The sequence below is a fragment of the Metarhizium album genome (assembly GCF_000804445.1).
Source record: "Metarhizium album ARSEF 1941 chromosome Unknown scaffold_51, whole genome shotgun sequence".
NCBI lineage: Eukaryota > Fungi > Ascomycota > Sordariomycetes > Hypocreales > Clavicipitaceae > Metarhizium > Metarhizium album.
The window spans coordinates 75,064-89,229 of record NW_024467625.1 but is presented as its reverse complement, the minus strand read 5'-3'; the positions used below and the strand labels follow the sequence as shown (position 1 = coordinate 89,229).

General features: G+C 51.7%; 4 protein-coding genes across 4 annotated transcripts; 2 read left to right on the top strand and 2 right to left on the bottom strand.

The window, feature by feature from the left end:
• Positions 1–3,125: 3,125 nt before the first annotated feature.
• MAM_08344 (Pyridoxal phosphate-dependent decarboxylase) lies at positions 3,126–4,913 on the top strand (the record flags this gene model as incomplete). The annotated part of the gene is made up of 4 exons (XM_040827142.1): positions 3,126–3,206; positions 3,295–3,582; positions 3,680–3,724; positions 3,792–4,913. The coding sequence occupies 4 exons, from the start codon at positions 3,126–3,128 to the stop codon at positions 4,911–4,913; spliced, it is 1,536 nt and encodes a 511-aa protein (XP_040674883.1).
• A 414-nt stretch (positions 4,914–5,327) lies between these two features.
• Positions 5,328–7,406, top strand: MAM_08343 (Armadillo-type fold protein; the record flags this gene model as incomplete). The annotated part of the gene is made up of 1 exon (XM_040827141.1): positions 5,328–7,406. The coding sequence occupies one exon, from the start codon at positions 5,328–5,330 to the stop codon at positions 7,404–7,406; it is 2,079 nt and encodes a 692-aa protein (XP_040674882.1).
• A 1,107-nt stretch (positions 7,407–8,513) lies between these two features.
• On the bottom strand, positions 8,514–9,923 carry MAM_08342 (uncharacterized protein; the record flags this gene model as incomplete). The annotated part of the gene is made up of 2 exons (XM_040827140.1): positions 8,514–9,728; positions 9,855–9,923. 2 exons carry the CDS (start codon positions 9,921–9,923, stop codon positions 8,514–8,516), a joined length of 1,284 nt encoding a protein of 427 aa, XP_040674881.1.
• A 625-nt stretch (positions 9,924–10,548) lies between these two features.
• On the bottom strand, positions 10,549–10,926 carry MAM_08341 (uncharacterized protein; the record flags this gene model as incomplete). The annotated part of the gene is made up of 1 exon (XM_040827139.1): positions 10,549–10,926. The coding sequence occupies one exon, from the start codon at positions 10,924–10,926 to the stop codon at positions 10,549–10,551; it is 378 nt and encodes a 125-aa protein (XP_040674880.1).
• Between the last annotated feature and the right edge of the window lie 3,240 nt (positions 10,927–14,166).

Genomic DNA, 14,166 nt, shown 5'->3' with positions numbered 1-14,166 from the left:
TTTATATAACTATTATAGTTTTATTAAATACTTATATAATAAACAGTAAATTTACTTTACTAAATTTACATATAGTTACAAGAGTTTAATACATTAAACAATAAATTTATTTTACTAAATTTATATATAGTTATATATTAAATAACAAATTTATTTCACTAAATTTAATTATAGTTACAAGAGTTTAATTAAATATTTATACTTTAAATAAAAATTTTATTTTATTAACTAAAAAAAACTAGCAATATTCTTAGAGTATTTATCTATTTTATAATGCTAATTTTTTTTTTTTAAAAAAAAAAATTTACTAAGTTATAAGATATTATTATAAGTACTACTACTAAGCCTCCTGTCTATATTACTAGGAGGAGGAGTATATAGATAAGTCTTATTAATAATATTTTTTAGGTTAATTTTACTTTAGGAAGATTTTGCATCTAGAGACAGTTAGAATTTAGCAATAATTAATTCTAAATTAGTCCTAAATGCTACTTATAATATACTATAGCTTTTTTGCCTACCTTTAAGTAGCAGTACTAATTCTAAACTTAGCAGCCTTTCTGCTATTCTAGTAGTAAGTAAGAGCCTAACTATATATTATAATAGTTACACTTTATGCTTTATATAAAGCAAGTAGCAACCTATATAGTATTAATATTAAACTATTGTAAAATTCTATTAAAATCCAGCTAGAATTAATTATAATTTAATTATAAATTACTTACTTTACTATTCTCTTTATAAAGCACTTTAGGCTTAACTAATATCTAGTAATTTTAAGATAACTTTATAGGCATATAGAGATTTATATTTTTATTAAGTGCTAGTTTCTTTAAGTTTTAGTAGAACTCTATATATAAGTTAATTAGTATAGAGTTAAAATTTAATATAAATTAATTATTAATTAATATATAAACAGCTGCCTAGTTATTAGCAGAAGAGAAAGCACTAGCACTTAACTATAATACCTTTACTCTATATACTATAATAAGATATTTCTTTAATAAATAAGTTAAAGAAAAGTATATATTCTATAAAGTATTAATATTAAACCTAAATTAAATAATAATTAATTTTAATTAAATTCTAACTTATAATATAATATATATAGCTATCCTTTATATTTATATAGCAAAAAATCTTGCTAACTTTAATAATAAAATTACTCTATATATTAAATTTATAATTAGAGAGACTAGGCTAATGCCTGCCTCCCTCTCTACTTATATACTACTAAAATGCTTTCTAGTTTAGAATTTAATTAGAGTTAATTCTAAGTGTATTTAGAATAAATTCTAAAGGGAATACTTATAAATTCTCTATAATATAATATTATTTTAATAGTATAGCCTTAGTCTAATAAGAGAGCAAGGTATAGAGGAAAAAAAAAATTTTAGAAGAGAGCTGCAGCTAATACATTAAAATTTCTAGACCTACTTCTTGTAAATATTCTATATAATTTAATTACATTCTATAATAATTTTCTGCCTAATTAGAACTTATTTTGCTCTATCTTTCACTCTACTAAGAATAGATTCCTTAAAGAAAATTCAACTAATTAAAATCTATTATGCCCCCTTGTCCCCCTATAGCAATAGTCAGGTCAGGTCAACTATAGTGGTCAGGTCAGCTCAGGTAGGCGAGCAATGGTCGGGTCATCTACACTCTCGGGGACACACAAATCTCCCGACCTCGCTTCTTGCTGTCGTGCAACTCGAGGAAGATGCGTAGCACGTAGCAGCAGCAGCAGCAGCAGCTCGCAAATACATAGGTGTCGACGTCAGAAATGCAAGAACGTAGGGCGAGGCGTCCAAGAAGAAAAGGGCAAGTTCCAACGTACTACAAAAAATACACAGTACGGAGTAGTCCGTCCGTATCCGTACCCGTACTCCGTACCTGGAGGCGCCAATGAATTGTGAATAGCGTGGCGTGGCGTGGCGTGGCGTGCCGAGGTGTGGTGCCAGGAGGGGGTGGACGGGTGCGTCTCAGCTCTTTTCATCTCATTCGGCCTTGTTTTCTTTTCTTTTCTTTTAGCTTCGTTTCTTTTTTGTCGTGAAGAAGCAATGCCCAACGACGCCGACGCGGGCGACGCGGGCAGGTTGCGGATGTACCGAGTACCTGGGCAGGTACGGAGTACGCAGTCAGTTGCTCTTTCGCATATCGGTGTTCGACGCCGGCCACGTGCAAAATGCAAGGCTAGAATTCATAGCGACGAAGACGACAGGAGGAGCATCGCTTTCATCTGCCATCTTGCTCGGTCGGTTCTCCTCGCAAGCTTCCAGAATCCAGATGGCCGAGCCGTGGCAACGACGTGGACGTGGCAGGGCCCTTGATGTCTGCTACACGCCGTCCACGATGCAGCCGTTGAAAAGATGTCCCGCATTATGATTTATGCGTGCCTGCTCACGTAATGAGTAGCCATGTATGTAGCCCAAGTCTACAGCATTGCTACTCCGTACTCCGTAGCTGGCGCCCATTTAGTTGTCCAGTTACCACTGTGACCATGGTTGCATCGGCAGAGGTGCCGGCATCTACGAGCTTGTCCTTGTCAGCTTCATTGACTGGAGCCCGTCCGTCGGGGGGTCGGTTGCGGCCGACCTGCATCTTCATGCGTCAGACCCAACTCCGTACTTTGTGCCAAGTAAGTTATTGCGTGCATTCATTGCGTGCGTTGTACATGCTCGAGTACGTACGTTACGTACAATCAACCAGCAGCACGGAGCACCAAGGCTTTGGTCGACGGACTCGAGGAAGTACGTTACTCCGTAATACTTCCCGACTTGCCAATGACAAATAGCCGGCAAAGACTCGGCTCAGTCGGTAACTGGTGACAGAACACAATTGGCGGCCCCATTTTCCATTTTGCCTTTGGCCTAGTTATATTTTTTTTTGTTGCGGACTTCTCTAGCTTTTAGTGCTAACCTATTTCTCTATTTTTTTTTTCCCTTTCTTTCCTTCTCTCTTTCTTTTTTTTGGGGGGGGCTTTCTTTTTCCTTTTTTTCTTTTTTCCCTCCGTCTTCCCATTCCTATGTAGCCCGCCATATTCGGCAACGCCACCTTACCCTACAACATACAGGCAAACGAACAAGGGACCAATAAAATACACACCCAGGAAAAAGGGCAATATGATCGTCACAACGACAAATGATCATATGAATGGGCGTGGGGCGACTCCTCACCTTAATAGAGCCCAAGAGTTGGACCAAGTACGTATCATGATTCCGCTGTGCAAGACTTTGCGTGCTGCATATTCCGAACGGCATCGTGTCGTTTTGCTGACGTCAACTGCATCAGCTTCTTTTGGCCGTGCGCGGCTTGATTCTGCCATTTGTCAAAGCCGCCGACGATGCCGCAGCTCATCGGGAATCGGGCCGGCTTCCGCTCGACGCCAACGGCACACCTCAGAGCGTCTTGGTGGACGCCATCGAGCCTCACATCCTTGCCGCACGTCTCAAATTCCTGTTGCCCGACAAAGCCCAGGGCAAGGAGGGTCTGTTGGAAGCCATCGCAAAGGTGCTGAGGTACAGCGTCAATACCTGGGATCAGGGTTTCCTTGATAAACTGTACTCAAGCAACAACCCTGTATGCTACGCCGCCTCAGCCCCCCCCCATGCCAAGCGAAGAGGCAGGATTGTACATGAGTACATGACGTGACATGTTCTGACGTGCGGAAATCCAGGTTGGCGTGGTTTCAGACGTCGTCTTGTCCGTTCTCAACACAAATGTTCGTCACAGCGCAAGACCCAGTAAAGTCAGTCAGCCTTTTCCCTGCTAACTCGGCTTCTGTGCAGCTGCATGTGTACCAAGTCTCGCCGGCACTTACCATCGTTGAAAAGACGACGGGGCGCGCATTGGCCAACAAGTTTGGCCTCACGGGCCCGAGGGCTGGTGGCGTAACCTGTCAAGGCGGCAGTTCTTCAAATCTCACCTCCCTGGTCGTTGCACGAAACACCTTGTACCCGGACTGCAAGACCGAGGGCGACGCCAAGTACGACTTTGTTGTCTTCACGAGCGCCCATGGCCACTATTCTGTGGAAAAGAGCGCCATGATCTGCGGCATGGGCTCATCCAACGTGTGGAAGGTGCCTGTCGATGATGGTGGAAGCATGAAGACGGATGCCCTCCGCGAGCTGGTCATTCGAGCCAAGGAGCAAGGGAAGACGCCTCTCTACGTCAACACCACTGCGGGCTCTACAGTCCGAGGCTCCTTCGACCCGTTTGAAGACATTGCCAAAGTATGCAAAGAATTCCGTCTTTGGATGCACATTGATGCTAGCTGGGGCGGGCCAGTTGTCTTTTCCGCCCGGCAGAGGTGCAAGCTCAAGGGTTCTCATCTCGCCGATTCCATCACCATCAACCCCCACAAGATGCTGAATGCCCCCACGACGTGTTCCTTCTTGCTGGGTCCAGACATGAGCATATTCAACAGGGCAAACACCACAGACGCCGGATATCTTTTCCACGGAAACACGGAGGACGACTTCTGGGACCTCGCGGATTTGACATTGCAGTGCGGCCGCCGCGGCGACAGCCTGAAGCTTGCGCTTGCATGGCTTTATTACGGCGCCAGCGGCTTCGAAAGGCAGGTCGATGACGCATTCCACATGGCGTCATACCTGTGGAAATTGGTTCAACAGACGGGGAACTTTGCCATGGTGTCGGAAAACCCACCTCCGTGCCTCCAAGTGTGCTTCTATCATGCACCCAACGGCCAATTGTCGAGCGATGCAGCCACCAACACCAATCGCACCCGGGTTCTTGTCGAGAAACTGATTGGCAGGGGTTTCATGGTGGATTATGCTCCTGGTGATGTGGGGAGTTTCCTAAGAATTGTCGTCAATGTCCAAACTCTGCCAAGCACTGTCGAGGGATTGACGAGGGCTTTGGATGAGGCTGGAAAGGAATTGGCTTAGATGTACATGATGTGAGCAGCTCGAACCCAGCGTTTCAGTTTGTCACCAACCGACGGTGACGAGTGGAAAGGTCAAGACCTGTCCGAGCCTGCTTGGATGTAACGATGCATATAGACGATGCGAGCACCTTCCATTTCTCATAGACTAGCAAATAGATTTTGACGCAAACCTGCGAATAAAAGTGATCGAGGCAGTTCCTCGGTCGGTCCTGGTGGGGTCAATTCGGGACGTCTGCTGAGGGCGAGCTGCGGTGCTAGCGTCCTTATCGATTGCCGTCGGAACAAGCTTGGCCGTGGAAGAAAAAAAAAAAGAGTCGTTCGGCATCTCCATTCAAACCTCACGCCCCCACGGGCCACTACTCGCACAGTCACTTTCACCTTCAACCACCATACGCTTGCTTTGTGCTCAAACAAAATGCCGAAGCCACGGACAAAGCGAGGTGCCGACCGTGAAGAGCGGAAGCGCAAGAGAAGAGGCGAAGGAGAAGCCAACGATGCCAATCACGAGAAGAAACGCCAGCGCACCGACGACGAATCGCACCAAGGCGACCATCAGGACTACTCAACCCAAGAGTACCCAGAGTACCAACAACCACAACCTGGTCCTGGGGCTACCGAGTTCTTCGGCATGCTGGCTGACGAAGAACAAGAATACTTCAGGCGGGCCGACGAAATGCTCGAATTGAACCAGTTCCCTACCGCGGAGGACCGAGACTTGTTCCTAGAGAGCGTGTTCAAGGAAATACAGGGCAAGGAGCTCAAGGTCGCAAGCAGCCAGTCGTGCTCGCGGCTGATGGAGCGCCTCATCCAACTGTCAAGCACCACGCAGAAGAAAAACATGTTCAATGCCTTCGGCGGCCATTTCCTGTCCCTGGTGCAGCACCGATTCGCCAGCCACTGCTGCGAGACGCTCTTCCTACGATCCGCGGGTGTCGTGACGCAGGAGCTTGCTGGCTTCACCATGGACACCAAAGGCGCCAGCGCCAACCAACACCAGCCCGAAGCATCCATGGAGGAGCTGTTCCTGGCGACGCTAGATGAATTGGAAGGAAACCTGAATTTTCTCATCATCGATCGCTTTGCGTCACACACTATGCGGGTTCTGCTCCTGGTGCTATCGGGTCGGCCCCTGGACGATGTCTCGGTCAAGACACTCATGAAGAGCAAGAAGAAGGAGAACATCTCAGTTGCTGGCTCGGCGGCAGCCAATGAACAAAACAAGGGGCTCCGGGCTGTGCCAGGCTCGTTTGCGCTCGCAGTGCAGAAGATCATAGCCGACTCGACGGCCGGGCTCGATTCTACGGGTCTCCGTGTCCTCGCAAGGCACCCTGTTGGTAACCCAACGCTGCAGCTCCTCCTCGAGCTGGACATGACCTTCAACAAGACGGACACGAAGTCGTTGGAGCCGTCAGAGTCGGAGCTCCGGTCCGCACCGCCCACTCTCCTCCAACTCCTCCTCCCCGGCGCCCCAAAATCCCTCTCCGACCCGGCCTCGGAAGCATCCGAGTTCATCAACGGCATGATCTACGACCAAATCGGCTCCCGCCTCCTCGAGACCCTCGTCGCCCACTGTCCCGGCAAGATCTTCAAACAGCTCAACCACAACTTCTTCCTGCCCCGGATAGAGGGCTATGTGCGCAACGACATCAGCTGCTATCCCGCCATAAAGGTGCTCAACCGCATCGGCAAGGATGATCTCGTCACGGCCGCAGACAAGATCGCCCCCACGGTACCACAACTCGTTTCCAAAACAAGATACAACGTACTCCGGGCCCTCTTCGAACGCTGCTCCGCGCGCGGCATCAACGACCGAGTCAAGAAACTCACGAGGGGCCTGAAGGAAGGCTGCGGCTCCCAGCCCGCCGACCTGGTCACCACCCTCTGCCACCTCTCAGAACCTGCCAAACCAAAGGACGAGGTCACCCGAGCGGAATACGCCGTGCAGTCCCACGGCGCAAACCTGCTCACCAGTCTCCTGTCCATCCCAGGGCCCCTCAAAGCCGTCCACGAGTCCATCCTCGCCCTCCCGGCTCCCCAGCTCGTGCGCCTCGCCACAACCTCCATGCCAACCGTCACGCTCCTCACAACGGCCCTCTCGACGCCCTCCCAAAACTCCGTGTTCCAGAAATCCCTCGTGGCCACCCTCTCCCCCCACACCGCCGAGCTGTCCACCTCCCAATTCGGCCACAACCTCATCAACGCCATCGCCGAGGTCCCCAGCAAAGGCAAAGACCTGAGCATTCCCTTGCACGTCAAGGAATCCACCATGCAGCGCCTCGAAGCCCAGGAAACCGAGCTGCGGGCGACCTGGATGGGCAGAAGCGTATGGCGTACCTGGAAGGGCGACATGTGGAAGACAAGAAGGGGCGACTGGAAGACGTGGATGAGGGATATTGACGCCCGGGCCGCGCAGCCCGCCGCCCTCACAGACGCCCGCGGCGAGGGGCCCATGCTCGACCCTACACCGAAGCACACGAAGAAGGCGCGAGGATGAGGCGTGTAAAGGCAGCCCTTTGACTACGTACGCACCCGTCCGTCCTGGTTGGCGTCGCACAAAAGCATGGGAGTGGGCGAATCCATTGCGTTGACCACCAACGGCGAGTCACCGCGAGGCCACGGGCGACTTGCATCTCGCCCGGCGTGGCGTGGCGTCCGCCAGCACGCCAGACTTGTGCAGGGACTTGCCGCGCCCGGTAGAGAGCCCTCGCAGACTGTGTGGCTCGGTTCGGTTCGATTCGAGCACACGACGGCAGGTTCGACGATGAAGTTGTTGCGCTCGGTGGCGTTGTGGCCGTGCCCGTTCCGAGCGTTGGCTCTTCCCTACGCTCCGTCTAGTTAGTGACTTGTCGTATGTCGAGGTTTCCAGAGGGAAAGAGGGAAATATAGCAAACACATCAAGCTTTTGTCATGCAGAGCACGTATTTTAGCCACGATTATGTATAAATATTTAGCCCAAGACACAAATCCAAGATACTGGAGAGACTACATACATCACTGGAGAGACTACATCAGTGAGATCCTTTTAGACCACAAATCGTATAGCCGCCTAGAGACGAGACCACGAATGGGCCATTATTTACTACAAGCAGTCCTGCGTCTAACTACTTGTCCATCAACTACCATGTACAATGTGCGCAGGGCCTTCGAGACGCACCTGCAGATTGATTGGAAGAAAATTGGCAGTCTCCTTAACCCAGGAGATGCCCAAAAACGCCCAAAAGCCGTCAAGGGACATGACGGGAACCAAGTCCAGCTTGTCCAGTCCAGTAGCAAGGGTTAGACAAAGCCCACCGCTCGCTGCACAGACCAACCCAAAAGGAATGGGCGAATCAAAGGAAAAGCAAAGACGAAATAAAAGTCATCAGCATGATTCTTGACCAAGCCGCCTCCAGCCGATGTGATTATGCCGCTATCAAAAGCTAGAGATTTTTAGTTTTTTTTTTTTTGAAGGTTTATTATTATTATTATTTTTTTCCTAATGCAATCGCCAAGAGTTCCCTTCCTTTAGACAGTTGAAAGAGGCCTGGGTATCGTCATATTATTGTTATGCAACAAAAGGCCACGTATCTCAGATACATCGCAGTGGCGCGTCTCGTGAGGATTACTGGTTTTGATCCGTGGTCCAAATGTTTTCGTTGATGAATGCACTCCAGGACTCATCGTCAGTGGGCGTAGGCATGGCACACTTGGACGCCATGTGGTCCGTCGGGCCAGCCCCGTAGAGATTTGGCACCAACCCAGGATCCAGCACCCCCATCTGAGGGCCTCGCGGCAGGCTCGACGGGTCGCACAAGGCGGACGGATCCATCCATTGCTGGGCAAAGTCGCCGTGACCGTGGAACAGTTCTTGGCTGGCCAGCGTCTGGCACAAGACATCGTCAGCACCAACCCCGTCCAAAATCATACGCGCCTCTGCAGGCAGCTCTGTCGTAAACGCAGACGCGTCAGCAGGGACCGCGGTTGGCTCAAACGAGTCACTGGGTGTATCCGCAGCCAAGTTGCCGTCTAGACTGGGGGTGGTCGCTGTGGTGGGCGTCGCTGGGAGCGACAGCTTTGCCCTTCTCCCCGGCGCAGGTGGTGACTTGTGTCCACCACATCGTCGTTTTCCATTTGGCGATGCAGATGCTCGCGAACGCCTCCGGTTGCCGTTTCTTGGATTCGGGTATGAGAGCGTTGATACAAAGGGAAGCGAAGACTGCGGCAGCGGCCCCGGCCCGGTCGTCGGCGGCGCCGAGGGCATCGAAGGCTGCGCGCCTGGGGAGAAGGGCGCGGGCGAGTACGCCGGAGAGTAGTTTGTGGGAGAGTAGCCCGAAGGGGAGTAAGCTGCCGGAGAGTAGCATTCAGGATGTTGATGCATGACTTGGTTGGGCATGTTGGCGGGCGGCGGGCAACCTGGAGGCTGAGGGACATGCTGTTGTTGTGGCAGAGCCATCTGAGGCATGGCGTGCGGGAAGGACTCGGCAAATGCCCGATTGATATCATTACTTCGCCAAGCCATGTTGGACTGAGCGAGCGCATGAGAAAACGCCACCTTGTTTGCGAGATAGCTCTCAAGCCTGGCGTTCATGTCGGCAGACGGCGTCTGCATGTGGGCGGTGAGAAGATGAATGGAGCGTGGCAAATCATCATCTTCTTCTTCGTACATTTCCTCCCTGATGACGATTTCCTCGGTGATTTTGAAGCCCTTGCCGGTGCGCTTCTTGTGGATTTCACTTGCCTGGCGTGCTGACTGGACTCGAGCCTCGATGCTTCTATCCGCTCTCCGCGACGCGGCAATGTACGCACGCTCTTGGTTCTCCTCATGAGAGCGTTCGGTCTGCGCAACACGTTAGCTGGTGGTGAGGGCAAAGACCAGACACTAGACGAGTCTGGTCCGAGAAGCGAGCGTGGCAAAAGCAAGAGGCCTTTAGCCTGCCGCACGGCGTCACACAACAAAACGCACCTTGCGAGCCCCAATATCAAGCATTATCGATTCGTTTGACTTTCCCACGTATATTGATTTATTGGGCATGGCGAGTGTAGCAGGCAGGTCTAAACGCCTTGCTCAGGGTTCGAGGCGGTCCTTTATATAGATCTATGACACAAGGCTGGCACAGTGACCAGATGCCACCTGCACGCGGGGAGAACAAGGTTTGGGGCTTGCGGATGGCACACGCAGGCAACAAGAGGGACGGATTTGAATCGCGATGCAGCGTCGCATAGGACAGGCTGTTTCAAAGTCGAGTATTCGGCGGCAATCTTGCCCGACACCAACGCCAATCACACACGGCGTGGATTCAAAGAGAACGGCCGACGGGGGAACAATGGAAACGAGAGAAATAGACTACTTTGTATGGCCTCGGATTCCGCCCCGGCCTCGTCTTTGTTTTCGAACAAGACGGCTTGGTAGCGCCTCGGCGAAGGGAGCTCTGGAAGCTCAAGCTTTGTGTCGGGTGGCGTCTGGCAGAAGGGCGGGCGTGCGGAAGCTGTCGGTCTGAGCTCTTGAAGAAGCCAGGCCAGTGCTACCCGGGTGTGCGGTGAGCTGTTCCTCTTTGGCCGTAGCCTGCGAGCCGAGTCGGAAAAGAGGGACACCACGGTTGCATGCGCTGATGGCTCGATGCTGCTGCGGTCCTCGTTCAGAGTCGACTTGTCCGAGGTCAGGAGCTTGGAGGGGGAAAAGGTTTGGGTAGTTTGGCTTGACTAGTCCCGCGATGAGGATGGTGGACGGAGTATGAGGACGAAGTGTTCCAGAAGAAGCTGGACGAGCACTGGGCAGGAGAATAAGATTCACCGGACTGGAGCGGGTCACGGTCGAAGTCGCAGTCGCAGTCGCGGTCAAAAGCCTCGGGCGAGGGAGGCGGAGGAGGCGCGGGAGGAGCGCACCACGATTTTATACAAAGTTGACGGCACCAGAGTCTCTCCTCTCCTCTCCTCTGTCCGCCACTGCCACTGCCGCCGCCGCCGCCGCCGCGGTTGCGGTTGCGGCTTCGCCATGGGCCACGGCATTGCAATTGGCATTGCTCTGGCATGGACATTGACGTCGCTTCGGCACCATGGGCTTGTTTCGGCCAGGAATATGGCGTGTGGCTTGCGGCCAGACGGTTGGACGGGCGTGGAGGCGTGCCTGTTTCGATCCATGGGGAATCGAAGCTCCTATGATCGGGAATTGCGTGAGGAGATCGATCTCGAGACGTGCCCACAATTCGACTTGATGCAAGCCTGGCCGACGCAAACTTGGCACCAGCCGGTGGCTTGCCTGCTTGCTCGCTAGCGTGCACCACTCCAATCCAATCCAATGGGTCTGCGGTTGTGCGCTTCTCTTCTCTTTGTCCTGTGCATGCCCGGTTTTAACTTTTCTAAATCTTCCGGGCCCCACTTGAAAGTGCAGTGTGAATTGAGAGGTAGTAGCTACCTAAGTTACTCCGTACTCCGTACTCCGGACCACTTTCACTCTCCATGTCGACTGGTCTCCGTCTCCACCAGTCCACTTTGGGAGAGCTTTCGGTCAGACGAGGCCGCCTCCTCTTCCTGCTCCCTTGACCGTGTCCGCTGCTGAGCTGGGAGCTGGGAGCTGGGAGCTGGGAGCCGCGAGCCGCGAGCCGTCGCAGGCATCGCTTCTGCTGCAGTTCATACCGCCAGGAGCAGATCCTGGGCAAGTTGGCACGCAAAACCCCGCACTGGCCCGTGACTGGCAAAACAACTCGCTCAGTTTTGGGGCTGAGCATTCTGCAGTCCGATGCGGTGGAGGGTTAGGGTTAGCATCATCTCCCGTGCTTCTGCCATGCCTTGGACCGACGATCAGACATGAAGCTGGCGATGGCCAGTTTGCAAAGTACCTAGGCACTTGTACTTGCCCAGCTGCCTGGGTACGGACGTGCCTGGGTACTTGTGTACGTTGCCAGGCAGGGGTGATGAGGCAAGGCAGGGTACCGTTCAATGCTAGGACTTTGATCGAGATGCGGAACGCCCTTGGAATGGATTTTAGCCATGTTTCTCTTACTTTTTCTGCGCCCAATACGCTTCGTTTGTATTGAAGATCATGACACGACACTGACCCTGCCCGGCCCGGCGCCTGCCAACTTGCCATGGATTGTGAGCGTGAGTGTCTCTTTCCAAGATTTTGGGCGAGCAGAGAGCAGGTACCGAGGTACTTGACACGCGCGGCTCCCGTCTCAAGATCAACGCAGCGTTGTGGAGTGCAGGGCTGGTAAACTATTGTGGAGGAACAAAATGATAATTTACTGGTAGCAAAGTCTAATAAGCTGTTGCGCGGTTCTGTTATAGCTGATCGAGGCTGGGGACGGTCACTAGAACGAACACCTACTAAAGTAGGTACGTTCCTAGTAGGCACCAAGGTACGCGCTACTTGCTACCCTCCTTCCTTCCTTCCCCGTGTAGCCTGGTGATGGTCACAGCCCGTTCCTTCCATGTACGAACCGCGAACAGCGAGCTTGTCCACTCTGTCACGTTCCATGTTCAGTGTTGGGCGTGCAACATGGGCATCAACACCCGCATCAGCATTGGCATCGGCATCAAAATGACCGGAGCTCATACCAAGTGGAGGGAAACCTGTCACCTGCACAAAGATACCCACGGCCATTCTCCTCCGCTTGGTTTTGTCTGCGGTCTGCTTTCAATTAGACAATCGTCCTGCTACGCACCGCGCATCCCTGCATCGGCCCCAGCCCTTCGGGTCCTGCAGACTCCAAGAATGGCCCCGCGAAATCAGCCACATGGCTCGCGAGCCATCACCTCGTTTATGCTGTGGCGCAAAGCGGCAGGCGACTGCGGAGGAAATAGTCCGGACCATTTGCCCCGGCGACTCTTCTCCGCTCTGCACTCAAATCCAGCCAAACCTCATGAGACGGCGATCAAGCAGCTTTGGGACCACTCGGCCGTCGTATTCGACGAAACCTGTACATGTGTTCAATGTCCCGTCTTGCCTGGTCTCAACAGTGCCTCGCCGGCCATTGGTTCTACGACACGACCGGTCTGACATTTTCGTGCGCACCTTGAATTTACTGTCGGGTACTCCGTCCATAACACTCACCCTCACACTCACGCAATTTTCCATCGTTTTTTCTTTTGACTTGGCTTTTTATTTTATTTTTAAAATTACCTTTGCCCCACGCATTGTCTGGCACAATAGGTCTGCCAGCAAAATGAAAGCTCGACAGAGTTACCACCACGGTCCACCCCAGCCATCCCAATCTGTGCCATCTTCCGAAGATCTTAGGAGTACTAAATCCTCCCAAGGTTGCGGACAAGCTCCTATTCGATACAGTAATGGCGAGGAGGTGCAGAATGGCCATCAAGATTCTCCCGGCCATCGGGCATTTCTCGTGGCCGTCGCCCGTTAGCTGCCACTCTGGAGCGAATACTCCTTCCCATCCCCCTTCGGGCTGCAACCCTGTCGCGCCGTTTCACCGTTCACAACATGCAAAACTTGCCGGCTTATGATGTACTAATCAATAAATTCGTACAGATTTTGAATCTCGATTGGGTTCTTCGCGATTAAGGCTCGATTCAAATCCACGGTGCTAAGCCCCCCTTTGCATTTTTTTCCTCGGCCCATGCACCTATTGCGGTCTTACTGTACTCAGTACGGAGTAGTGCAGTAAATTATCTTGTCCCTCGCTGGTTACACGACCCAGCCACTCGCGAAACGCTTCTGGAACTTGGGTACCAAGACACTTCTGCGGAGAAGTTGGACGAGCCACAGTCCCTCCGGCCTATTGCCATTCATTTCCTGGTCGGCGCCGATCAACGAGACCAGTGGCGTACGGCTGAAGCCAGCATTTTGCTACCATTTCACATTCCCATACCGGTCCGCCTCGCGTTTCTGAGGGATTTCGATGCCGCCCCTTGTGGTCAAAACCTTGGCGTGAGCAGAACTCGCGTCCAGTACCGAGTGGATAGACGACAGAAGGAAAACGCCATACTGAGCCACGTCACGGAGTATTCTGCAACGAATTTCTCATCAAAATACCTCAAGCTAGCGAGCTGGCCCTCAACGCGACCAGTTCCCTGATGTCCCCAAAATACCTGGCGCCTCCGTCGATTTTGGCAGTAACAATCAAGCCCTACCGACGACGATGCAGGGTCAGGGCCACGAACATGCTCGCCTCCCTCGGTGGCAGACGCAAGCTGTGTGCAAAACTGACATCACATCTCCAGCCACTGGTTCCGTGTGGTGGGGTCCTTTCCGCTCACGCATCCCCAGCTCTCCCACCACATGCATATCCATGTCCAGGTATAACACCCGATTGGGCACA